The sequence below is a fragment of the Salmo trutta genome, chromosome 17 (assembly GCF_901001165.1).
Source record: "Salmo trutta chromosome 17, fSalTru1.1, whole genome shotgun sequence".
Classification (NCBI taxonomy): Eukaryota; Metazoa; Chordata; class Actinopteri; order Salmoniformes; family Salmonidae; genus Salmo; species Salmo trutta.
The window spans coordinates 30,342,839-30,368,857 of record NC_042973.1 but is presented as its reverse complement, the minus strand read 5'-3'; the positions used below and the strand labels follow the sequence as shown (position 1 = coordinate 30,368,857).

Sequence of the window (26,019 nt, the reverse complement as noted above, 5' to 3'; positions counted from 1 at the left end):
ACTATAGTCTGTAATGAGCTTTCACTATATTACTGCCCCCTTTTGAAAAATATGCTTTTCATTCTCTGAGTGACAAGGAGTTACCATTACACCTCATGAAATTAAAAATAAGTAGCAATTCGCCAATAACACAACTTCCACGTTTGTTTAATGAGAGTAGTCAAGTGTAATGTTTCATTCGAAACGCCTGAGAAATAAGCAGGAAAAAAAACAGCTCATGCAATGTCTTCACTTTTACTTGTTTTTAATTCGTTGTCCAAGGTTCTGAAATGTGCTTTCCCAAGGACCCGTCACGTGACTTCCCTGCCTGCCGAGCTCAGCACCGAGCTCACTGGTTTCTGGAGATTTCACGTGAGAATACGACAAACCACGTCGCGCACACTGCAATTCTCTTCCTTTGCCAGTCTCGGTTTAAATTGACAGTCGGTCTGTTTACTCTTTCTTTTTGTGGAGGAATGTGATAATCGAAGCCCTAACAAGCTCGTCAACGAATTTAGGATGATACACCCGTGTTCTTCGTTTTGTTTCTCTCTTTTTTCCTTCATGCCAACACGGTAAATGCAGGGGGTAGAGCGGACTGCTTGTCCGCAATCAGAAAGTCCACGTCTGTCTGGGGACCGAGTTTAAGAAGATGTAAGGATCAAGTAGCTTTTTTCAACCAAAGTCTCTTTATCAAAATGCAGAAGGGAATACGATTTAATGATGGTCATGTCACCTACCTGGGTCTTTTGGCAAAGAAGGATGGTACGAGGCGAGGTTGCTTGAGCAAAAAGAGCTCAGACAACACTAAATGGCACACAAAGTGGTTCGCTTTATTACAAAATATGCTGTTTTATTTTGAGAGCGAGTCCAGCTCTCGACCCGCGGGATTATACCTGTTGGAGGGATGTGTGTGTGACAGAGCGCCGTCACCTAAACCCTCACAATCATCCAAGGAGTGTTTAGAAAAGCAGGTAGGAATAACACACATTCAAGTTCATAACATTGTTTCATTTGTCTTTTGGGGGGGAAACGACTGTAACTAATTTCCAGGTTGATTGAATAAACATGAGTGATGCACCAGTTACCGATGTACAGATATCCTCATGGAGAGGTTGAAAACAGGTGATCATGTGAATCTGACGGTGTTATCAGTGCATGTAACGGATCCTTTTTTGGAAGAGTAGCCTAGCCTACTTGAAGTATTGCCATGATTTATGTTTTTTTCCTATTCCTCTTTATCCACAGCAATTATTCTATTCCAATCCAGTGGAATTATAACCTACAGTAGGCCTATATCAGATTAAATTCGGAGCCGTTTGCTCAGTGTGCGTGTGTTATGTAATCTGTGCATCGGATTAATGATTCCATTATCAACACCAAATTGAATACCGAGCTGCCTCGCGATTTTGCTGCATTGTGCCTTCTTCGGGTTTGCTTATTTTAGACAACAATACAATAGCAACTAATTGGAAATGATGGATTTATAGAAATATATAAATCCCTTAATCTATATAGCCTACATAGTCTAAAGGCCTATGTGTTTTTAAATGTGGTTGATCTGGACATATTATTGTGAAACCAAAATAATGTTATCTCACTGGTATACAGTCAAGTTTGGTGATACTGTTTTTTTTTCTTCAGGAAAATTGCGCTAAAGAAAAAAGGTATTGCATCCCAGAGTCGCCATCTTGTGGGACATGGACGTAATACCACTGTTTGACGTATTGATTTAACTCTCCCAGACTCGCACTGATATTAATAGCATCCTACCTTGGCAACTGCGTCTGCAGCAAATAGTGTTTAATAACAAGACCGTAGGCCTATTTCAAGCGAGCATTGGGGTCATCATCACTAGTGTTTTTATGTTTTGGTACATTGCATTTTGCTCTCAAAGACATGGGCTGAGTTATTCCTTCACATTGGGATCAGTGAACGGTAGGATGAGGCTGTTCAGATCTGGAAGAAAAAAATAAAACGTAATCACTTGTCTTGATTGGCTACTCACTGTAAGCCTATTATGAATATACAGTAGGCCAGGGTCTGTAATATTTCCAGTACTTTCAACGATTGAAATATACCCATTGATGCTGGAGTAAATCTGTGGAAGTAGACACCATAAGATACTACGTTCTTACTTCAAATAAGATGGTTAACTGATACCCTCCGTCTTCTTATATGGCTCAACTTGTTTCACATTCCTTACAGAAAAACAGTCATGAAAACTAGAATACAAAATGGTGCTGTAATCCTGGTGTTCTCTATGACTGATATAGGATAGTTAGAAGTATTGTGCACATGAAGGATGATGTAATGATTGTGGAATGTTTTGTGTGTAGGATCATTGGATTGAGGCTCTATCTGTGAGTGGTTCTGTTTGTGTCTGTTTTGTTCTGTCTGCAGTCCCTATCCATGACTCTATAGGGCTGCAGTCCAAAGTGAGTCCAGGCCTTTCCTGTGAACAGCTGTCCCTGTGCTGACAAAGCAGTATGTGGCATAGTGGCTAATATTTTGCTCTCCCAGTCCCCTCATAAGAGAATGAAAACTCCTCATATCACGAACGTGCAAATGGTTACAGAGGAATTTGTCAGGAATTTCCCTGTTTTGATCCATCCTGTTCATCATGATTATCGGATGGCTTACTAAAACAGAGATTCTGATGTTGTTTTGATAGTGTCTGTGGAGTCTGTATTTGAAGGAATGATCCATTCCCACCTGTCTCGCTTCATAGCTGCCAGTCAACAAAAACACCACCATACTCTCACATACAGTACATGTGAGTGAGTGTTCATTGGTCAGTCAGTGTTCATTTGGTAAAAGATGAGCAATACATTATAAATTCTATGTAATTTTTTAATATACAGATGCCTAATCTTAATTAGATCACTCTTTTGTTGCTGAGAATTATTTTCCTGCACAGCAGGAAATACGGACTTGTAGTATATTCAATGTTTAAAAAGGCTTCTTTAAAATGTCAGAATTGATTTGCCCTAATGAAAAATGTATCAACCCCTACAAAAAATGTCAATTAATTATAATCCACATAATAATTCACATGTTGCTGCAGGATTATTTTCCTGCTGTAGCAAACTGGCTCAAATTAAGATATGGCATCTGTAGAAGAATGAGCTGTATTTTTATGTCTTATGAGTATGTATAACCAGAGACCATTCAACTTGTTTGCACACCAGCAAGTTTATCCTGAATGATAGGATATAGGATGGCACAGAGACAATCAACAGCCTAAATCTGTGACAACCCTAGGATTTAGAAAAGTAGACTTTTAATGATTATCTTCAATTGTCATGGTATGCTGGTTTGTAATGAACATTATCTATACTATTCATACAAACTGTATCATATTTATATCACTCCCATTTCTGCCCTCACACATTGGCAGATTTACATTAAATTTTACTGAAGTGAACTGCAATGATGCAAGTCGTTGTGAAGTTTGACAGCTTTAGTGGCCACCATATTGATGAGAGCGCAGAAAGACAGGGGTGCCAGTGCTTTCTAAAGAGAGCATTAATGCCCCAGGACGTCTTGCCTTTCTCATATTTGCATCAAAATCAGGTGTTTAAATGACCTTTTAACTGTCACTACAGTTCTGGATTGCGCATTCATTCCCACATTTATGTATCCCCAAAAGCCGTTATCTAAAGAATGCTAATGTATTTGAGCCCAAGGTTCCTATGGCAACCTTATTTGCATCTAAAATAATGATGTGTGGAAGGGCTCGGGGACTGCAGAGAGTATCTGTGTGTCGTCGCGACTCCCTTCCCCTATTAATACAACCAACCGCTATCTGTGCTAAATTTGTTCCTTGCAGTACCTCGTAGGGGTCAGGGCCCATTTCTAGAAAAACACAGTCACTCCTCTTTGGAGAACAGCAGTATTTTCTAGCATTCCGCAGCCAGTGATGGCTGATGTACTTCCGTTCTTTCTCACCCCACTTTGAGGTAGCTGAATGAGTGGATGACACTCAAAGCCAGACAGAATATTGGGAATTTTTATTGCTATGAGCAAAAAGCTGTAGTAGATTGCCTCTATACAGTATATTTTACCACTTCAGTTCTCCAACATTGTGCACATTTATATGGCAGGATAATATGTGACTTGCTAATGCTATGCTAATTCACAGGAAGCATAGATGGGAGGAAAATTATTGACGCTGCATGCCTGGTTGCTCTTGTGGACAGGTGGGATATTGTTTTATTACAAAGGCCTCTGCTCTGGCTTTTTTGTTATTCTGTTAGGGGAATGGGTTGCAGGTACAGGCATGTAGCAGATGTTGGTTTAGGCTGTATCACAACATTGACTCACTTACTGGTGACTTAAACCTGTTTATTCCTTCCTTGGGGAGCGTAGGTCATCCACAATTTTCAACCAGCAGGCACAACATTCCATTATCACAACATTGATTTTCCAGCTGCATGAGAAAAATGTTATTCATTACTTACATCTCCAAAACAAACAATTGTTCAGTTCAGATCATCAGGTTTGCAGCATTGATTGTATATGTTAAGAAAGCATTGAAAGTGTGTGAGTGGTATGACTCAGCCGTAAACATAAAGCGTGAAGCAGGCTATGTGTTCAACAAGCCACTCTCCCTGCTCTTAAAGAGAGGATGAAGGAAAACTACAACAACAAGCATGCATCCCTGACACAAATAGATTCTCTTTGAAGGGAGGATGAATACCTAATGAATGTGAAGATGGAAAAGCATTCAGCCATGAATAGTGATGAGGTGCAGGTTGATGGGCGCCTGTTGGACATCTGCAGGCCAAAGATAAGGCTTGGCTTTCACTCAACATGGTTGCTGCCAAAGTACACACAAGGAGTCACGTTTTTAACCTTGAGCGTGATTCCAATGTGTGAGATGTGATAATGTAGGCGTTCCTTTCCCAAGCAGCACTGATCTTTTTCCATCTTGCTATGTCGTTGTGTGTTTTGGTGTGGTCAGAACATATTGTTTTACAAGAAAATTGTAAGTGCAATGATATTCTTATTTGAAGAAGGATTATTCATCATATGTTAAGGGAGTGTTAAATGTACAACAATCGTGTAGAAATTGACTATATGTACAAAACAGTAGTCTGGCATGGTCTGAAATGAACTTTTGTTCCATCAGCTAATGTGGATGGTCTATGAGGTGACTGTGATGGATGGTGGATGGTCTATGATCTGTGACGTCTATGAGGTGACTGTGATGGATGGTGGATGGTCTATGATCTGTGACGTCTATGAGGTGACTGTGATGGATGGTGGATGGTCTATGATCTGTGACGTCTATGAGGTGACTGTGATGGATGGGGGATGGTCTATGATCGTGACTGGGATGGATGGTGGATGGTCTTTGATCTGTGACGTTTATGAGGTGACTGTGATGGATGGTGGATGGTCTTTGATCTGTGATGTGTATGAGGTGACTGTGATGGATGGTGGATGGTCTATAATCTGTGACGTTTATGAGGTGACTGTGATGGATGGTGGATGGTCTTTGATCTGTGACGTTTATGAGATGACTGTGATGGATGGTCTTTGATCTGTGACGTTTATGAGGTGACTGTGATGGATGGTCTATGATCTGTGACGTCTATGAGGTGACTGTGATGGATGGTGGATGGTCTATGATCTGTGACGTCTATGAGGTGACTGTGATGGATGGTGGATGGTCTATGATCTGTGACGTTTATGAGGTGACTGTGATGGATGGTGGATGGTCTTTGATCTGTGACGTTTATGAGATGACTGTGATGGATGGTGGATGGTCTATGATCGTGACTGTGATGGTTTGTACACAGACCTAGTGGTGCTGGGGAATTCAGCGCAGAGAAGACCTGCTTAGTTAAAATGGAGTGAGACAAGAAGCGCTAAGAGCCTATCCATTCGCATAGAGTGGAGTTGCTAGGTAACAGGTAGCACACAGTTATGTAATTGGCAATGCCTCCAGCTTACATGTCTTATGGCTTTTCCTCCTGGGAACCAGAGCCATCCCAGGCAGCCAGGCAGTCAGGGGGAGGCTTCCTACTAAAAGCCCCATCGATTGAGCTGGTGGGTGAGGATGTGGGTTTCCCTTTCCCACCCCACTCTGTGCTGTTTACTCCCCTAATGTCAACAGTGAGAAAGGATAGATACAAGCTTAGATTGTGAGAGGGTTCATGGTTTCAATGATGTGTGTCTGCAAGCACACAGATTTTTAAGGGCCAAAAATACTCTTCATATTTTTCTGGTAAAATATACATTTAGTGTAATAGTTTTTGTGGTGTAGCGCCTATACTGTGCATTGTCTGACCTTTTCATTGTATTTTGTGGTTATAACATTTTATCTCGTCTAGATTCCTATGGAGTAATACAAATACTTTTTCTCATGCAGTGTATTAAAAAATAAAGAATACAAAGGCCTCCTTACCCATGCAATCTAGTAATCTGTTTACGAGCTAATTAAACCTGTGCTTTTTTTTTGTGTGTTTCAGTACTACTTCACCGTAAATTTCACCCATGAAAACCAGAAAGCCCTGGAGTTGCGTACAGAGGATGTAAAGGACTGCGATGAATGGGTGGCTGCAATAACACATGCCAGGTACCTGGCCTCTACTACTTCCGCTCTACCCAGTCAACAACTGCGTCAACACACACATGGGCTATTATTGATGCTTACTGTATGGCTGGGTTTAGTCTCTTACTGTAGATATGACATGTTGCACGGTTTGAAACTTGACTCTGTTGAGGTGTGATAGAAGTGTCATGCAGCATTAAGGCAAGCTTTTTGACATACAGTTCTGGGGACAAATCCTAAAGAAAATCTGATAGGGGCATTGATAAGGTCTGTGCAAAGGCCCCCTGTTTGGCTTTTTTGTCCCCTGAGGTAATAGTATGTATGTAGCTCATGTTAAAACATATTGCTGACATTTTGTTATTAAACTCTTGGTAGTGAATTTGTATTGAATGATTTCAGTTGAATGAAACAGGCTGACTGGGGATGTAGTTTACTGTATAATAGTCATTGTGAAATAAGCAGTGGCGTTGTAATGATTGGTGGTCTATTGTGGCTGTGGATTTGAGAGTTAGAACACTAGAGTAAACAAGGTGCAATTTCGAAATGTGGTTGTACATCACCAGTTTAATGCTTGTTATGTCGTGTTTCCATTAACTTGCCCAGTGATTTTTTTGTTTTGTTTTAGTTTTTTGTTCTCGCAGAAAATAGATTTGAAAATTGCCTGCTACAGTGTGTTTCCATTTAACAATCTTGTGTCGATAAAAACATCTGCACGTAATGGCATACAACAACAAAAAAATCTACTTGTTCCCAAAACGTACAGTGTCTAATAGAAATGAATTGGTTCAAGTGTTTCCATTACCCATTTAGGAAAATTGTGCATTAATAAATTGCAGACAGCCTGCATGCCCTCCCACCTATTTCTTTCATGTTTCAGGTAGCCCGCAAAAGTCAGCATGGATAGAATGCAACAATATTTGCCATATTCTAATTATTGTCATGTGCCAATGTATCGCCACGGTCCATGCCATGGGGAATCTTGCACTCCTGTAGATCTGAAATAATTGGATGGTGAAACTTGCATCCAGCCAACCAGAAAAGCAAGGCGAAGCAATTCAGCCATTCTTAAATGTCAGGACAGGATCTTGCAAAGAAACATCATTTTTATAGCTGAAAAATGTATTTAACAGGCAGTAGGCATTTTTATAGCTGAAAAATGTATTTAGCAGGCAGTAGGCATTTGTGTGCGGTGGAGCTTCATGCTGTAGGTACGTGTTGACATCACATGCCCCACGTACCTTAAAACATTTTCAGCAAACATCATTTATTCGAAAAACAGTTTCCATCATCATTTGTCACAATAAATAAAGTTAGACAAAAGAAAAATACAACTCTGTCTAACAGATAAAAATGGATTCTCTATCTACCATTTCCATTATACATGTCGCAAAGATTTCTTTTTGCGACATTGCTTTTGTTGAATAAACCTGGGTCAACAGAAACCTGCCTACCTAGTCACTTGATTAGCCCATGTCAGCTAACATTATTTATATAAAAAATGGGTCTATCGGCCAGCTATCTAAACCTGTAGTAATCATGGTTGTATTACCGACCCGGCCCCCATTGATTTTGTTAGTCACTCTCACTCAGATATAATATTAAAAACTGCAAACATTTCTCTCCACCCATGCCAAAATGTGTAGAATTACAGAAAATGTGCTATAAAACTGGGAGAAAAAAATTCTGCCCGATTGCAAAATGAGTAAAATTGCAGCTAAATGGGAGGGGATACTCAGACCCGCAAGCCACTATGGCCCCTTTTTTGTGGCCCCTACCCCCATAAAAGTTGCCCATTCCTGTTCTAAACCATATGGGCCTGCTGTATTTTGGTTGCTTATCTGCCGAGACAATCTACTGTAGTTACACTTCACTGAACACAAAGGATATTAATATTTCACAGCACTCCATTATGTGAATGTGCATAGACCTACACACCTGAGATGGCTGTATGGGTACAGGTGTGTCTGTGGGGCGGGGGTGGATTGGTGGATGTATACAGTCTGCATGTGGGGGAGCATATAGAGTCTTGAGCTTTGGAAATATGTCTGTGGTGAGTTGTTGCAGTGTGTGTGAGTGTGTGTTTCCTGTCCACAGTTACAGGAACCTGGCCACAGAGCATGAGACGCTCATGCAGAAGTATCTCCATCTACTCCAGATCGTGGAGACAGAGAAAACGGTTGCTAAGCAACTTCGACAACAGATAGAGGACGGGGAAATAGAGATTGAACGGCTAAAATCAGAGGTAATATTCATAATGATTATTTCTGCCTCGGTGGGGGATTGTTATGTTTTTGCCATACTGAACAGGAAATGGATTGGAGCTTGTGTGGGATCTAGGGCAACTACAGTACAGTTAAATGTCTCTCAGGAGCACCGCTCAAGATTTCTAGGATTTTGTCATCTGAGTGAACTGAAATGGATAAGGGTTGTGCTAGTTGTTTCTTTATGTCTATCTTATTTGATCATTAGAGAGAGAGAGAGAGAGAGAGAGAGAGATTGGGAGAGATTGGGAGAGGAGAAATGGGAGCGCCACTCTGTCACAAAGAGATGTGTGCAGACCCACCGGGCTCCACTTTGCATCTCCACTCATAAATAATCCCTCCAATAAAACTATGCTCCCTGCTGTATTCTTCAGATCAAATAGTCATTTTACTTTAATGTGCAAATGTGGGGCTTGAAATGAAATGGTGTGTTGAATATGCATGAACAGGGCTTTATTATACACGGTGCACCCCCCCACCCCTCCCCACCCCCCACCCCGCCCCACCCTCACAAACATAATAATAAACTATATCAGTCTATACAAAGTTAATGGGGACACTTACCTTCAGACAGTTCTGGGCCGCTCAGAGCTCTTTTGTGCAACACATTTATGGAATTTCAGTGTACAGCAGCACAGTATCACACAGTACGTCTGCATTTCTAACCAATGGAAATGAGTGCTGATGTAGAGATATCAGCCAGGTGAATAGAGTTAGTATATCCACCACCACTACCACATGTCAGAGCTGCTAGCTCTGACAGCCTCTAATCTCATTTGACACAGTCACTTTGTTAATATGCTGTCAAGTGAGGAGGAAACTTGGAGAGCAGGTTGTGAGTGATGATGACTGGTCTATCCTGTCTGTGGATGTTCTCTTTGGCAGCTTTCCGGGCTGCACAAAGACAACGGGAAGATCCAGTCAAGTCCAACAGCCGAACCCAGCGAAGATGATGACTCTGAACTCAAGAAAATCAAAAAAGTACATATTTTACACAAAATAATTTTGATTCTATTTTCTGTTTATTTGCCAATGTTGGGGGAAAATACTCACCTTCCATTCCCCACAATTCCCGTGGTCCACTAGGTGCAGAGTTTCCTGCGAGGCTGGATGTGCAGGAGGAAGTGGAAGACCATCATCCAGGACTACATCCGGTCACCCCATGCAGAGAGCATGAGGAAGAGGAACCAGGTGGTGTTCAGCATGCTGGACTCTGAGGCTGAGTATGTCCAGCAGCTCCACATCCTGGTCAACAACTTCCTTCGACCCCTCCGTATGGCTGCCAGCTCCAAGAAACCACCCATCACCCACGACGACGTCAGCAGCATCTTCCTCAACAGGTGTGCAGCTGTAGATGATCACACCAAGCTAACCACTCACACTGCTGTCTCTCACCTCTCTCAGGGAGACAGTGATATGACTGTCTCAATGCTGTAGGACTTTATGTTCATGCATTACAACTATGGTCGATAATGAGAACATAAAGACAGTAAGATGTGATGGCAATATTCTATGTCAAAGCCTCATTCTAAGATGTTTATTTATTTTATTTATTTAACCTTAAGAACAGATTATTATTTGCAATGATGACCTGTCCAGAGACAAGTGCAGCTATATAACATTTAAACACACTTGCACATACAGGCATATTCGCTGTTTGCATGTTTGAATCCTTTTTACATAACTACGGCTAGTGTTTATTTTTCTCTGAATGGATACTTAGAGTCTTGTTGATTTACCCTTTTCTTTAGTGAGACCATCATGTTTCTGCATCAAATATTCTACCAAGGGTTGAAAGCAAGAATAGCAAGCTGGCCAACATTAGTTTTGGGTAAGTAGACTAAACTCCTTTTTTTGGGGATCACTCAAATGGATGGATGAATATGATAATACTATGATAATAATATGCCCCAATTGTCCCCAATATCATCTATCAATCTCTCATTCAGTGTCTCAATCTCTCATTGGTCCTCTCTTTCCACAGCGGACCTGTTTGATATTCTACTGCCCATGCTAAACATCTACCAGGAGTTTGTGAGGAACCACCAGTACAGTCTGCAGATTCTGGCCCACTGTAAGCAGAACCGAGACTTTGACAAGCTGCTGAAGCAGTATGAGGCCAAGCCAGACTGTGAGGAGAGGACTCTGGAGACCTTCCTCACCTACCCCATGTTCCAGGTAGGCATACAGTACTGTACACTCTACTGTCTTCTCATAGACTGTCCAGACCCTGTCTCTCACCTGAAACAGCTCTCCTGTTCAGACAAAGTCTCCTCCACTGATCACTGACAACACAGCAGCCATTTGTCTCACATGCCTTTGCTCAGAATATCCCTGTTATGTTTTTCATAACCACATAAACCGGTTGTTTGTGAAGCTCAGGTTTTCATAATGGCTCTTTTCTGGCAAGGCATGCAGTTTCAGTGCAGTCTGCTCCACTGGGGTCTACTTTGGGCTCTGCTGTGTTGGTAATAAATTTCTGCTGATGACTGTGGATGTGCATAGAGCTCCCCACTGATCTGCTGCTACGAGTTTGTGTGTGTGTGTGTGTGTGTTTGCACGCAATCTTGTAAGCAAGTGTGTGTGACTCACCTGCCCCTATTCATTCCCTGTCATTCCAGATTCCCCGCTACATTCTTACACTCCATGAGCTCCTGGCCCACACACCACATGAGCATGTGGAGAGGACGAGTCTGGACTATGCCAAGTCAAAGCTGGAGGAGCTGTCCAGGTATACCTGCCTTACCACCTTATTGCACCAAGCAGCACACAGGACACCTCAGTTAATCAACGCTTTCCTAAGTTGTTAAACACAAACGCAGTAGGATAATTGCTTACTGTACAGAATGTATACACACTGACAAAGTGAATACAATGATATTCCAAATCTGCACCTAGAATCATGCATGATGAAGTGAGCGAGACAGAGAACATCAGGAAGAACCTGGCCATTGAGCGCATGATCGTAGAAGGCTGCGAGATCCTCCTTGACACCAGCCAGACATTCGTCAGACAAGGTAAGCCCTCAGAGAAGATCCACAAAGGAACCCCAGATCCCACATGAGGACACTATCATAGAGATGGATTTTCTGTCTCTCAACTGTTTGACTGCCAGCCCCTTTGTGTTCTCACAACTTCAAACATCCCTAGCCCTACCTGAGCCTCCATAAGGGAAAGACTTAACCAGGTTGGGCCATATAATCCTGTCTGTCTCTGAAGAACAGCATGTACTGAAAGTGGGCCGAATCTTTCATTTCCAAGGGTAATTAGACTGTTAGGAGGCAATACGACGATGAGTCAGGGTTTGTAAATGTCATACATCCCCAACCGTCTTTGATGGACGTTTAAAGAAGAAGAGGCAAAACATATAGAGAAATGGTTTAACCCTACAATATTTATATATCCCCCAAGTCAGTGAACAGGTGAGGGGAGGCCTCTCCCAGTCTTGCAGTACAGTTGATCTGTGGGCCTCTCGTCACTGACAGGGCCCCCTGCTGTCTCTCTCCCCCTCCTGCCATACAGGCTCTCTCATCCAGGTGCCAATGAGTGAGAAGGGCAAGATCACCCGTGGGCGACTGGGCTCTCTGTCTCTGAAAAAGGAGGGGGAGAGGCAGTGCTTCCTCTTCTCTAAGCATGTCATTATCTGCACCAGGGGCTCTGGAGGAAAACTGCACCTCACCAAGGTGGGTGTTCCCTGGGCTGCTGAGCCTGCTATACAATCTCTCAAGATGCATCATTGACCAAACTCCCAGAGCTTAATGTAAAATCAAATAACATTCGGGGGATACAATACACAGATGAGGCTTTAGTTAATACACAGCAAATTGGCCGAACCTTTTCATTGTAACATTTTTTGTGTTTATTCAGGTGTTAAATTAACACTCATGATGTGTAAAAAAAACAGTGTTGGTGTTAATAACCAGTGTTAAACAAAAAACATTATTATATTTCCAAGAATTCCATAGTGCTGGTTGGTTTTTAGAATTGTTTGTTTCAATATCTATGTTTTTGCATGTACATTCATTGATTAATTAATCTTATGCTACTCATATATAAATAACATACACTACCGTTCAAAAGTTTGGGGTCACTTAGAAATGTCCTTGTTTTTGAAAGAAAAGCACATTTTTCGTCCATTAAAATAATATCAAATTGATCAGAAATACAGTGTAGACATTGTTAATGTTGTAAATGACTATTGTAGCTGGAAATGGTAGATTTTTTATGGAATATCTACATAGGCGTACAGAGGCCCATTATCAGCAACCATCACTCCTGTTTTCCAATGGCACGTTGTGTTAGCTAATCCAGTTTATCATTTTATCATCAGTCCAAGTTCATCAAAATGATGAACTTGGACTGGCAGCTACATTAAATAGTACGCGCAAAACACCAGTCTCAACGTCAACAGAGAAGAGGCGACTCCGGGATGCTGGCCTTCTAGGCAGAGTTCCTCTGTCCAGTGTCTGTGTTCTTTTGCCCATCTGAATCTTTTGTTTTTATTGGCCAGTCTAAGATATGGCTTTTTCTTTGCAACTCTGCCTAGAAGGCCAGCATCCCGGAGTCGCCTCTTCACTGTTATCGTTGAGACTGGGGTTTTGTGAGTACTATTTAATGAAGCTGCCAGTTGAGGACTTGTGAGGTGTCTGTTTCTCAAACTAGACACTCTAATGTACTTGTCCTCTTGCTCAGTTGTGCACCGGGGCCTCCCACTCCTCTTTCTATTCTGGTTAGAGCCACTTTGCGCTGTTCTGTGAAGGGAGTAGTACACCGCGTTGTACGAGATCTTCAGTTTCTTGGCAATGTCTCACATGGAATAGCCTTAATTTCTCAGAACACCAATAGACTGATGAGTTTCAGAAGAAAGTTATTTGTTTCTGGCCATTTTGAACCCACAAATGCTGATGCTCCAGATACTCAACTAGTCTAAAGAAGGCCAGTTTTATTGCTTCTTTAATAAGAACAACAGTTTTCAAAAGGGTTTTCTTATGATCAATTAGCCTTTAAAAATTATACACTTGGATTTGCTAACACAACGTACCACTGGAACACAGGAGTGATGGTTGCTGATAATGGGCCTCTGTACGCCTATGTAGATATTCCATTAAGTCGATCAGCCGTTTCCAGCTACAATAGTCATTTACAACATTAACAATGTCTACACTGTATTTCTAAATACATTAGAAATACAGTCTACACTGTATTTCTAATGGACAAAAAATGTGATATTCCTTCAAAAGCAAGGACATTTCTAAGTGACCCCAAACTTTTGAACGCTAGTGTACATTTTTCTATACTCATCCAATCTGTTACGTGGACTTATTGCACCCATTACTGAAATGATTGTCCAGTTAAGTTGGTTCATATCTTAGTCTTCCCAACCTTGCAGTCATTCATTCAAAATGTTAGATATACCCACTGTGGCTGGATTCCAATAGGAATTACACATCACTTTGCAAGCCATCATAATGTTAATTTCAGGCCTGAAAACCTTGAGTTTCAGGCCACTGTATTAGGTTAAAACTAGACCCTCAAAAGAAGACCTTATTAATTAATAAATCCTTTTACTGCACTGGGCTAAATCAGGGTCACACAGAGTGTTTCTTGGTAGTCTTAAACAAATCTACTTTGTAAGAAAAGTATACACCTCACACACATGTTTATGGGTTTAAAAAAAAAGTCAGATATAGAGTTAAAATATGTACATTGTAAGTTTTCCCAATATTACACTTTATATACATCACAGAGACTGAAATAAAATAAAAAAACGTTTGACATAGAAACACCGGATTTCCGGCTGATTTTTGTAAATGTTTATTAATTATTAAATGATGACAAATATTAATACAATTCCACCCATGAGGCCATAAGAGTGGCGATTAAAAAATGTCTATTTTACCTTTATTTAACTAAGCAAGTCAGTTTTCAATGACGGCCTAGGAACAGTTGGTTAACTTCCTTGTTCAGGGGCAGAATGACAGATTTTTACCTTGTCAGCTCAGGGATTTTATCTTGCAAGCTTTCGGTTACTAGTCCAACACTCTAACCACTAGACTACCCTGCCACCCCAGTTTTGGTCATTTGGTCATTTGACTGTATCTGATTTCATCTGTTTATTGACCTGTATTCCTACATGTGTTGAAAGTTGTTGAGCTACATAATAATGTCAGTGATATTGTTATTGATTATTCAGTAGTGGAGGGGATTCATGGAATGTGGTTGTGAGTGTGCTAATGCATATTGTTGTTCTCAGAATGGTGTGGTCTCTCTTATTGACTGCACTCTTCTGGAAGACCCCGAGGGGACAGATGATGAGTGTAAGAACCACAATGTTTCATTCCTACCTCACTGAAATATGGAGCATGTATACGGTGCTGTATTATGCATGATTCCTGTATGCATATGGTACAAGACGTAGTGTCACAATTTGATGAGTTATACTATAGACTCCCTGCAAGTTTCATCTGTTCTTCATTTAGAAGTACAATAAAACTCTCATTTATGCCATAGTAATGACCAATTTCTCCTATTCACCTCTGTTTTTGTTTTGCCCAAAGCCAAACCAGACAAGGTTGTACAGGACATGGAGCATCTGGACTTTAAGATCGTGGTGGAGCCTAAAGAAGGCCAGTCGTTTACAGTGATCCTGGTGGCCTCCTCGCGGCAGGAGAAATCTGCCTGGACCAGTGACATCAGCCAGGCACGTCTGTTCTGCTCTGCATGCATTGCATCTGTCTCTCTCCAGCAGGGAAACATGGGTGTCTGTCTGCAGAGTGGCTGTACTCACACCTTTCCTCTCCCTCATTCCTTCTCTTCTTCTCTCTTACAGTGCATAGACAACATCCGCTGCAATGGGCTTATGATGAATGCATTTGAGGAGAACTCTAAAGTCACCGTGCCACAGATGATCAAGTGAGCCCCATTCACAATCACAGCAAAACAGTCAATGAGATGTTCATGCAACAGGCAGATCTTTGTGGTGTCTTTATTTGTGTGTTCTAGTGTTTTCATATGTGTTTGTGTGTTTTTCTGTGAGCAGGTCCGATGCCAGCCTGTACTGTGACGACGTGGACATCCGTTTCAGTAAGATGATGAACTCGTGTAAGGTGTTGCAGATCCGCTATGCCAGCGTGGAGAGACTCCTGGAGAGGCTGACAGACCTGCGCTTCCTCTCCATCGACTTTCTCAACACCTTCCTGCACTCCTACCGCGTGTTCACCAGCGCCAACGTGGTGCTGGACAAACTCATCACCATCTACAAGAAACCCATCAGTGCCATCCCAGCCCGGTAAGGCCATAAAGGAGCTGCTTGTGCTTTAGCCTTGACTTTGACAAACACAGTCAGCAAAATGTCTAGATCTATCTCATGCGTAGTGCTTTAGCTGTTTAAAGAAGATACATTGTCAGTGTTTTTGCATTGCAATGTCCCCGACACAGTAAAGAGGGCTGTAGTTAGGGCTGATGACGATAACATCCCCTGACAGGCCCAGCAGCCTCTGGCCTCCTCTGGCTGCCTCTATCTCTTTTAGCCCACCACTGATTCCCTCACAGCTCTACTTCCACAGCCCACAGTATTAGGTATTTTTATCCACGTCCTGTGTCTGTGTGTCTATGTGTGTGTGCATTTATGTTTGGATGTGGGTGGGTGGGTGGGTGGGTGGATGTGTCCGTGCGTGCGTGCGCGCGTGCGTGCGGTGAGGTGAGGTGAGGAGAGGTCATGTCTGTGTGTGTCAGTGTGGTGTGTTCTGTGTGAAGGCAGTAATTGGGCCCAGACATTTCTCCTGCTTGCCTAAGAGCGTCTCAGCGGGGCTCTGTCGCTGTCACCTTAGCAACCGGTCTCTCTGCTGCAGGACCCCACCCTCCCCTGGTCTGCAGAGGATCTATAGTATGAAATATTTATGGTCCGTGTTGTTGGCCAGAGCAGACGGACCCCTTCGGCCTAGGATAGTGAGCCCAACTCCCAGACTCTTATCAGGGGGAGCTCCCTCCCCATGCCCACACCCTGCAGCATGTTCTCCTGTGGAGCCTGTCATGTCTCTATGAGCCACCGCCACTCTGATGCTTGTGTCAGCAGCATGGCTGCTCGCTCGCGGTGTCACTTGCTGTGCTATTTATGGGAACTCGTGAGGTCTCGAGGAGGGTGGCAGTGAGTGGGAGAGGTCTTCTGCAACATTGTATCAGATTTTTTTACTTTTATTGCAGAAACACCATGTTGCCTTGTATTGTCGCTGTTGACAATGTATTGATTTCTATATTTAACACAGAAAGACCTGTATAATTCAGATGTCTTAGTTCTTTGCAACACACTGAAGTGCTGAAGTACATAGCTACAATACATTCTTCTGACTAGAATAAAATGTGTTGTCTTTCCCTGATGCAGATCCCTGGAGTTGTTCTTCGCCAGCAGTCAGAACAATAAACTCCTATATGGGGAGCCACCCAAATCCCCCAGGGCCAGCCGTAAGTTCTCTTCCCCCCCTCCTCTGGCCATCACCAAGACATCGTCCCCCAACCGCCGGCGTAAACTCTCACTCAACATCCCCATCATCACTGGGGGAAAGGCTCTGGACCTGGCCGCCCTCAGCTGCTCCTCCAATGGCTATGCAAGCATGTACTCCTCCATGTCCCCCTTCAGCAAGACCACCCTGGACATCAACAAGTTATATGTCACCAGTCCCATCACCAGCAAGATCCCTGCTGAGGGAGAGGGCAAGACGGACAAGGCAGAGGAGACCACTGTGTCTAAACAAGGTATGCCAGCTAATCTTCACTGTGGAGATGGGGGGATTTATGTCCTTATTGATGCTTCTAAAGATGAATGTTGGGCTATTTATTTGAATATAGAATGAGGGTTCAGGATTGTAATCATGACAGGTGTCTAGAATGTGGTATTTACTGACCTGTTTTGAATCATGACAGGTGTCTGGAATGTGGTATTTACTGACCTGTTTTGAATCATGATAGGTGTCTGGAATGTGGTATTTACTGACCTGTTTTGAATCATGACAGGTGTCTGGAATGTGGTATTTACTGACCTGTTTTGAATCATGACAGGTGTCTAGAATGTGGTATTTACTGACCTGTTTTGAATCATGACTGGTGTCTAGAATGTGGTATTTACTGACCTGTTTTGAATCATGACAGGTGTCTAGAATGTGGTATTTACTGACCTGTTTTGAATCATGACTGGTGTCTAGAATGTGGTATTTACTGACCTGTTTTGAATCATGACAGGTGTCTAGAATGTGGTATTTGCTGACCTGTTTTGCACTTGGTGTAGATATTTCAGTTCCGGAGGAAAGTGACATTGACCAAAGCCAGAGCGATGATGCAGACCCAGAAACGTCTCCTATCAAGTCGCCAACCACCCCTCAAAAAAATGTGAAGTGCAAAAACTCCTCAGGTACATTGTGTCCCAGACAGCACAGTGGTGTTGTTATCACTCATGCCATGATACCAGAGCACCTGATTCACATGCTGGCAAGCCACCTGTATCCTCCTGTCAGCCAAAATACCATATTTGTGACCGACCGGCTCAAATCGATCTTATGTAGGAACATTTGAAATTGCGTTTTTTTACATTGGATAAAAGTAGAGACTCAGAGTTACAAAATGGTATATCATACACTACCGTTGATGAACAATGGAAAAGTAATTTTGCTTTGAAAGTTGGTAAACTTGTAAGCTCACTTTTGAGAAAATGGCCTTTGAATATTTTGGTACTACTTTTGGAGAGCCCTCTTTGTCTATACCCATTCAGCATCGTTCACACCCAAGCTTTAGCCTAATGTTAGCTAGCTAACATTAGGCTATAGCTAGTCAAGCAAGTAGCTCTGAGATACAAATAATAAGATCATGCACGTAATGTTAGCTGGCGAGTTAGCTAGCATTTTTAATTCACGATACATAAAAAATACATACTGACCAGCTCAAATAGACAGAAGCGTGCTATATGGCAGAACAAACCCAACTCATCTCTCGGCATGTCCAGCCCACTCATTATCTCAGGCAATCATGACTAGCGGGAAGGTTGCTGCCTTGCTCTGTGGCTAACCAACTAGGCTCGTAATTGAACAATTTTATTTGTATTTACAAATGGCATACAAGTTTGTTATTAAGGCACATGAAAGTTCACATGTTCAAGAAGGTGTTTCTGCCAAAAAACGCATTTTGATCAAAATAAAAAAATGACGTTCAAACGGCTCTCCTGTCAAGTACTGACCGGCGACATACGCTTAGTTTCCTGAAACGGGTCACATTTATCAATGACTCAAACATGCTCCCCTGTTAAACAGAGTCAGTGATAAGAAATCAAAGCATACAGTTTTAAAGGGTTGTTACATTAATTATTATTTTAATTTGTTCACCTTTATTTAACCAGGTAGGCCAGTTGAGAGCAAGTTCCCATTTACAACTGCGACCTGGCCAAGAAAAAGCAAAGCAGTGCAACACAAACAACAACACAGGTTCAAACAAACGTACAGTCAATAACACAATAGAAAAGTCTATATACAGTGTGTGCAAATGAGGTAAGATTAGGGAGGTAAGGCAATAAATAGGCCGTAGTGGCGAAGTAATTGCAATTTAGCAATTAAACACTGGAGTGATAGATGTGCAGAGATGAATGTGCGAGTAGAGATACTGTGGTGCAAAGTAGCAAAAAAACAAAAAAACAATATGGGGATGAGGGGGTTGGATGGGCTATTTTCAGATGGGCTATGTACAGGTGCAATGATCTGTAAGCTGCTCTGACAGCTGATGCGTAAAGTTAGTGAGGGAGATATGAGTCTCCAGCTTCAGTGATTTTTGCAATTCGTTCCAGTCATTGGCAGCAGAGAATTGGAAGGAAAGGCTGCAAAAGGAGGAATTGGCTTTGGGGGTGACCAGTAAAATATACCTGCTGCTAAGGTGAACAGTGAGCTGAGATAAGGCGGGGCTTTGCCTAGCAAAAACTTATAGATGACCTGGAGCCAGTGGGTTTGGCGACTAATATGAAGCAAGGGCCAGCCAACGAGAGCATACAGGTCGCAGTGGTGGGTAGTATATGTGGCTTTGGTGACAAAACGGATGGCTCTGTGATAGACTGCATCCAATTTGCTGAGTAGAGTGTTGGAGGCTATTTTGTAAATGACATCGCTGAAGTCAAGGATCGGTAGGATGGTCAGTTTTACGAGGGTATGTTTGGCAGCATGAGTGAAGGAGGCTTTGTTGCGAAATAGGAAGCCGATTCTAGATTTCATTTTGGATTGGAGATGCTTAATGTGAGTCTGGAAGGAGAGTTTACAGTCTAACCAGACACCTAGGTATTTGTAGTTGTCCACATATTCTAGGTCAGAACCGTCCAGAGTAGTGATGCTGGACGGGCGGGCAGGTGCGGGCAGCGATCGGATGAAGAGCGTGCATTTAGTTTTACTTGAATTTAAGAGCAGTTGGAGGCCACGGAAGGAGAGTTGTATGGCATTGAAGCTCGTCTGGAGGTTAGTTGACACAGTGTCCAAAGAAGGGCCAGAAGTATATAGAATGGTGTCGTCTGCATAGAGGTGGATCAGAGAATCACCAGCAGCAAGAGCGACATCATTGATGTATACAGAGTAAAGGGGACCGAGAATTGAATTGAATTGGTCGATGAATACGGCTGCATAGTATTGTCTTTAATCGATGGTGGTTATGATATTGTTTAGGACCTTGAGCGTGGCTGAGGTGCACCCATGACCAGCTCGGAAACCAGATTGCAGAACATCAGTTATCTGGATTTGGGTGAAGGAGAAATGTGTGAGGCTTGGGCAAGTTGCTGTGGTGGGTGCAGAGCTGTTGACCGGGGTAGGGGTAGCCAGGTGGAAAGCATGGCCAGCCGTAGAAAAATGCTTATTGAAATTCTCAATTATTGTGGATTTATCGGTGGTGACAGTGTTTCCTAGCCTCAGTGCAGTGGGCAGCTGGGAGGAGATGCTCTTATTCTCCATGGACTTTACAGTGTCCCAGGACTTTTTGGAGTGTGTGCTACGGGATGCAAATTTCTGTTTGAAAAAGCTTGCCTTTGCTTTCCTAACTCCCCGTGTATATTGGTTCCTAACTTCCCAGAAAAGTTTCATATCGCGGGGGCTATTCGATGCTAATGCAGTACGCCACAGGATGTTTTTGTGCTGGTCAAGGGCAGTCAGGTCTGGAGTGAACCAAGGGCTATATCTGTTCCTGGTTTACATTTTTTGATTGGGGCATGATAATTTAAGACGGTGACACCACCGTTCAAAAGTTTGGGGTCACTTAGAAATGTCCTTGTTTTTGAAAGAAAAGCAAATTTTTTGTCCATTAAAATAACATCAAATTGATCAGAAATACAGTGTAGACATTGTTAATGTTGTAAATGACTATTGTAGCTGGAAACGGCTGATTTTTTTATGGATATTTACATAGGCGTACAGAGGCCCATTATCAGCAACCATCACTCCTGTGTTCCAATGGCACGTTGTGTTAGCTAATCCAAGTTTATCATTTTTAAAGGCTAATTGATCATTAGAAAACCCTTTTGCAATTATGTTAGCACAGCTGAAAATGGAAGCAATAAAACTGGCCTTCTTTAGATTAGTTGAGTATCTGGAGCATCAGCATTTGTGGGTTCGATTACAGGCTCAAAATGGCCAGAAACAAATAACTTTCTACTGAAACTCGTCAGTCTATTATTGTTCTAAGAAATGAAGGCTATTCCATGCGAGAAATTACCAAAAAACTGAAGATCTCGTACAACGCTGTGTACTACTTCCTTCACAGAACAGCGCAATCTGGCTCTAACCAGAATAGAAAGAGGATTGGGAGGCCCCGGTGCACAACTGAGCAAGAGGACAAGTACATTAGAGTGTCTAGTTTGAGAAACAGACTCCTCACAAGATCTCAACTGGCAGCTTCATTAAAGAGTACCTGTAAAACACCAGTCTCAACTACAAAAGTGAAGAGGCAACTCCGGGTTTCTGGCCTTTTCCTTTTCTTTTCTTGTGCTTTTCTTTCAAAAACAAGGACATTTCTAAGTGACCCCAAACTTTTGAATGGTAGTGTAAATAAAGTGCCTTCGGAATGTATTCAGACCCCTTTGAGTTTTTTCCACATTTTGCTACGTTACAGTCTTATTCTAAAATGAAAAAAAAAATCATTATAATCTTCTCACAATACCCCATAATGACAAAGCCAAAGATTTATTTAAATGTTTGCAAATTAATTGAAAATAAAAAACAGAAATACCTATTCAGGCCCTTTGCTATGAGACTCAAAATTGAGAGGCATTTTGTTTCCATTGATCATCCTTAAGATGTTTCTACAATTTGATTAGAGTCCACCTGTGGTAATTTCAGTGGATTGGACATAATTTGGAAAGGCACACGCCTGTCTATATGAGGTCGCACAGTTGACAGTGCATGTCGAAGAATTGTCCGTAGAGCCCCGAGACAGGATTGTGTCGAGGGACAAATCTGGGGAAGGGTACCAAAAAATCTCTGCAGCATTGAAGGTCCCCAAGAACACAGTGGCATCCATCATTATTTAATGGAAGAAGTTTGGAACCACCAAGACTCTTCATAGAGCTAGCCGCCCGGACAAACTGAGGAATCGGTGGAGAAGGGTCTTGGTCAGTGAGGTGACCAAGAACCCGATGGTCGCTCTAACAGAGTTCCTCTGTGGAGATAGTAGAACCTTCCAGGGCAACCATCTCTGCAGCACTCCACCAATCAGGCCTTTATGGTGGGGTGACCAGATGGAAGTCACTCCTCAGTTAAATGCACATGACAGCCCCCTTGGAGTTTGCCAAAATGGGACTGGGATACTAGTCAGGATCGAGGGAAAGAAGAACGGAGCAACGTACAGAGAGATCCTTGATTATAACCTGCTCCAGAGCGCTCAGGACCTCAAACTGGGGCAAAGGTTCACCTTCCGTCAGGACAACGACCCTAAGCACATAGCCAATACAACACAGGAGTGACTTCGGGACAAGTCTCTGAATGTCCTTGAGTGGCCAGAGCTTGAGAGGATCTGCAAAGAAGAATAGGAAAACTCCCCAAATGCAGGTGTGCAATGCTTGTAGCGTCATACCCAAGAAGACCTGAGACTGTAATCACTGCTAAAGGTGCTTCAACAAGGTACTGAGTAAAGGGTCTGAATGCTTATGTAAATGTGATATGTCAGGGTTTTTTGCAAATAACAATAGCAAAAATGTCAAAAGAACCATTTTTGCTTTGTCATTATTGGGTATTGTGTGTAGATTGATGAGGGGGAAAACATATGTAATCCATTTTAGAATGAGGCTGTAACCTATCAAAATGTGGAAAAAGTCAAGGGGTCTGAATACTTTCATATATATATATATGCAGTACCAGTCAAAAGTTTGGACACACCTACTCATTCAAGGGTTTTCCTTTATTTTTACTATTTTCTACATTATAGAATAATGGTGAAGACATCAACACTATAAAATAACACATATGGAATCATGTAGTGACCAAAAAAGTGTTAAACAAATCAAAATATATTTTAGATTTTAGATTCTTCAAAGTAGCCACCCTTTGCCTTGATGACAGCTTTGCACACTCTTGGAATTCTCTCAACAAGCTTCACCTGGAATGCTTTTCCAACAATCTTGAAGGAGTTCACACATATGCTGAGCACTTGTTGGCTGCTTTTCCTTCACTCTGTGGTCCAACTCATCCAAACCATCTCAATTGGGTTGAGGTTGTGTGATTGTGGAGGCCAGGTCATCTGATGCAACACTCCATCACTCTCCTTGGTCAAATAGCCCTTACACAGCCTGGAGGTGTGTTGGGTCATTGTCCTGTTGAAAAACAAATGATAGTCCCACCAAGCTCCAACCAGATGGGTTGGCGTATCGCTGCAGAATGCTGTGGTAGCCATGCTGGTTAAGTGTGCCTTGAATTCTAAATAAATCACAGACAGTGTCACCAGCAAAGCAACCCCACACCACATTCAGAGACTTGTCCCGAATCCACTCCTGCATTGTGTTCGTTGTGTGCTTAGGGTTTTTGTCCTGCTGTAAGGTGAACCTTCACACCAATCTGAGGTCCTGAGCAGTCCTGAGGTCCTAAGGAGTGGCTTCCGTCTGGCCACTCTACCTTTAAAACCTCTTAAGGATCTGCCGCTTTTTTTCAATTTTTTCCTAAAATGACATACCCAAATCTAACTGCCTGTAGCTCAGGCTCTGAAGCAAAGACATGCATATTCTTGGTACCATTTGAAAGAAAACACTTTGAAGTTTGTGGAAATGTGAAAGGAATGTAATAATAATAATATAACACAATAGATCTGGTAAAAGAAAACACAAAGAAAAAACCATATTTTGTATTTTTTTTGTACCATCATCTTTGAAATGCAAGAAAAAGGCCATAATGTATTATTCCAGCCCAGGTGCAATTTAGATCTTGGCCCCTAGATGGCAGCAGTGTATGTGCAACGTTTTAGACCGATCCAATGAACCATTGCATTTCTGTTCAAATTTTTGTATCAAGACTGCCCAAATGTGCCTAATCTGTTTTTTAATAACTTTTCATGTTCAAAATTGTGCACTCTCCTCAAACAATAGCATGATATTTTTTCACTGTAATAGCTACTGTAAATTGGACAGTGCAGTTAGATTAACAAGAATGTAAGCTTTCTGCCAATATCAGATATGTCTATGTCCTGGGAAATGTTCTTGTTACTTACAACCTCATGCTAATCGCAGTGCTGCAGAGATGGTTGTCCTTCTGGTAAGTTCTCCCATCTCCACAGACAAACTCTAGCGCTCTATCAGAGTGACCATCGGGTTCTTGGTCACCTCCCTGACCAAGGCCCTTCTCCCCTGATTACTCAGTTTGGCCGGGCGGCCAGCTCTAGGAAGAGTCTTGGTGGTTCCAAACTTCTTCCATTAAAGGATGATGGAGGCCACTGTGTTCTTGGGGACCTTCAATACTGCAGAATTTTTTTGGTACGCTTCCCCATATCTGTGCCTCGACACAATCCTGTCTCGGAGCTCTATGGACAATTCCTTCGACCTCATGGCTTGGTTTTTGCTCTGACATGCACTGTCAACTGTGGGACCTTATATAGACAGTTGTGTGCCTTTCCAAATCATGTCCAATCAATTTAATTTACCTCAGGTGAACTCCAATCAAGTTGTAGAAACATCTCAAGGATTTTAATTTAATCAATTTTAGAATAAGGATGTAACGTAACAAAATGTGGAATAAGTCAAGGGGTCTGAATACTTTCCGAAGACACTGTATGTATGTATATATCTTCTTACATCTACACGTTCCGCTAGCGGAACGTCTGCTCCAATATCCAATGATGGGCGGGGCGCGAAATTCAAACTCCTCTAAATCCGAAAACTTACACTTTTCAAACATATGACTATGTTACAGCTATTTAAAGACAAGACTCTCCTTTATCTAACCAAACTGTCCGATTTCAAAAAGGCTTTACAGCGAAAGCAAAACATTAGATTATGTCAGCAGAGTACCCAGCCAGGAATAATCACACAGCCATTTTTCAAGCTAGCATATCATGTCACATAAACCCAAACCATATCTAAATGCAGCACTAACCTTTGATGATCTTCATCAGATGACACACCTAGGACATTGTGTTATACAATACATGCATGTCTGTTCAATCAAGTTCATATTTATATCAAAAACCAGCTTTTTACATTAGCATGTGACGTTCAGAACTAGCATTCCCACCGAACACTTCCGGTGATTTTACTAAATTACTCACGATAAACGTTCACAAAAAGCATAACAATTATTTTAAGAATTATAGATACAGAACTCCTCTATGCACTCGATATGTCCGATTTTAAAATAGCTTTTCGGATGAAGCACATTTTGCAATAATGTAAGTACATAGCCCGGCGTTACAGGGCTAGCTATTTAGACACCCACCCAGTGTAGCCTTCACCAAAATCACATTTCCTATAAGAAAAATGTTCTTACCTTGCTTGTTCTTCATCAGAATACACTGCCAGGACTTCTACTTCAATAACAAATGTAGGTTTGGTCCCAAATAATCCATCGTTATATCCAAACAGCGACGTTTTGTTCGTGCGTTCTAGACACTATCCCAACGCTAAATCTCGGCCACGAGCATGACGCAAAATATGACAAAAAATTTCGAAATATTCCATTACCGTACTTCGAAGCATGTCAACCGCTGTTTAAAACCAATATTTATGCAATTTAT

The 26,019-nt window shown here is 42.0% G+C and overlaps 1 protein-coding gene across 1 annotated transcript in view; it reads left to right on the top strand.

Moving 5' to 3' along the window:
- The first annotated feature begins 297 nt into the window (after positions 1 to 297).
- Positions 298 to 26,019, top strand: part of LOC115152010 (ras-specific guanine nucleotide-releasing factor 1) — a 34,288-nt gene continuing 8,566 nt past the window's right edge. The window contains exons 1-16 of the mRNA XM_029696445.1: positions 298 to 953; positions 6,459 to 6,565; positions 8,636 to 8,783; positions 9,688 to 9,783; positions 9,889 to 10,142; positions 10,554 to 10,633; positions 10,787 to 10,980; positions 11,424 to 11,533; positions 11,701 to 11,819; positions 12,325 to 12,485; positions 15,056 to 15,119; positions 15,360 to 15,502; positions 15,632 to 15,714; positions 15,842 to 16,090; positions 17,183 to 17,553; positions 18,083 to 18,205. Of these exons, the coding sequence (XP_029552305.1) occupies positions 678 to 953; positions 6,459 to 6,565; positions 8,636 to 8,783; positions 9,688 to 9,783; positions 9,889 to 10,142; positions 10,554 to 10,633; positions 10,787 to 10,980; positions 11,424 to 11,533; positions 11,701 to 11,819; positions 12,325 to 12,485; positions 15,056 to 15,119; positions 15,360 to 15,502; positions 15,632 to 15,714; positions 15,842 to 16,090; positions 17,183 to 17,553; positions 18,083 to 18,205 (2,578 nt within the window). The 5' untranslated portion in view covers positions 298 to 677. The remainder of the gene's footprint in view (positions 954 to 6,458; positions 6,566 to 8,635; positions 8,784 to 9,687; positions 9,784 to 9,888; positions 10,143 to 10,553; positions 10,634 to 10,786; positions 10,981 to 11,423; positions 11,534 to 11,700; positions 11,820 to 12,324; positions 12,486 to 15,055; positions 15,120 to 15,359; positions 15,503 to 15,631; positions 15,715 to 15,841; positions 16,091 to 17,182; positions 17,554 to 18,082; positions 18,206 to 26,019) is intronic.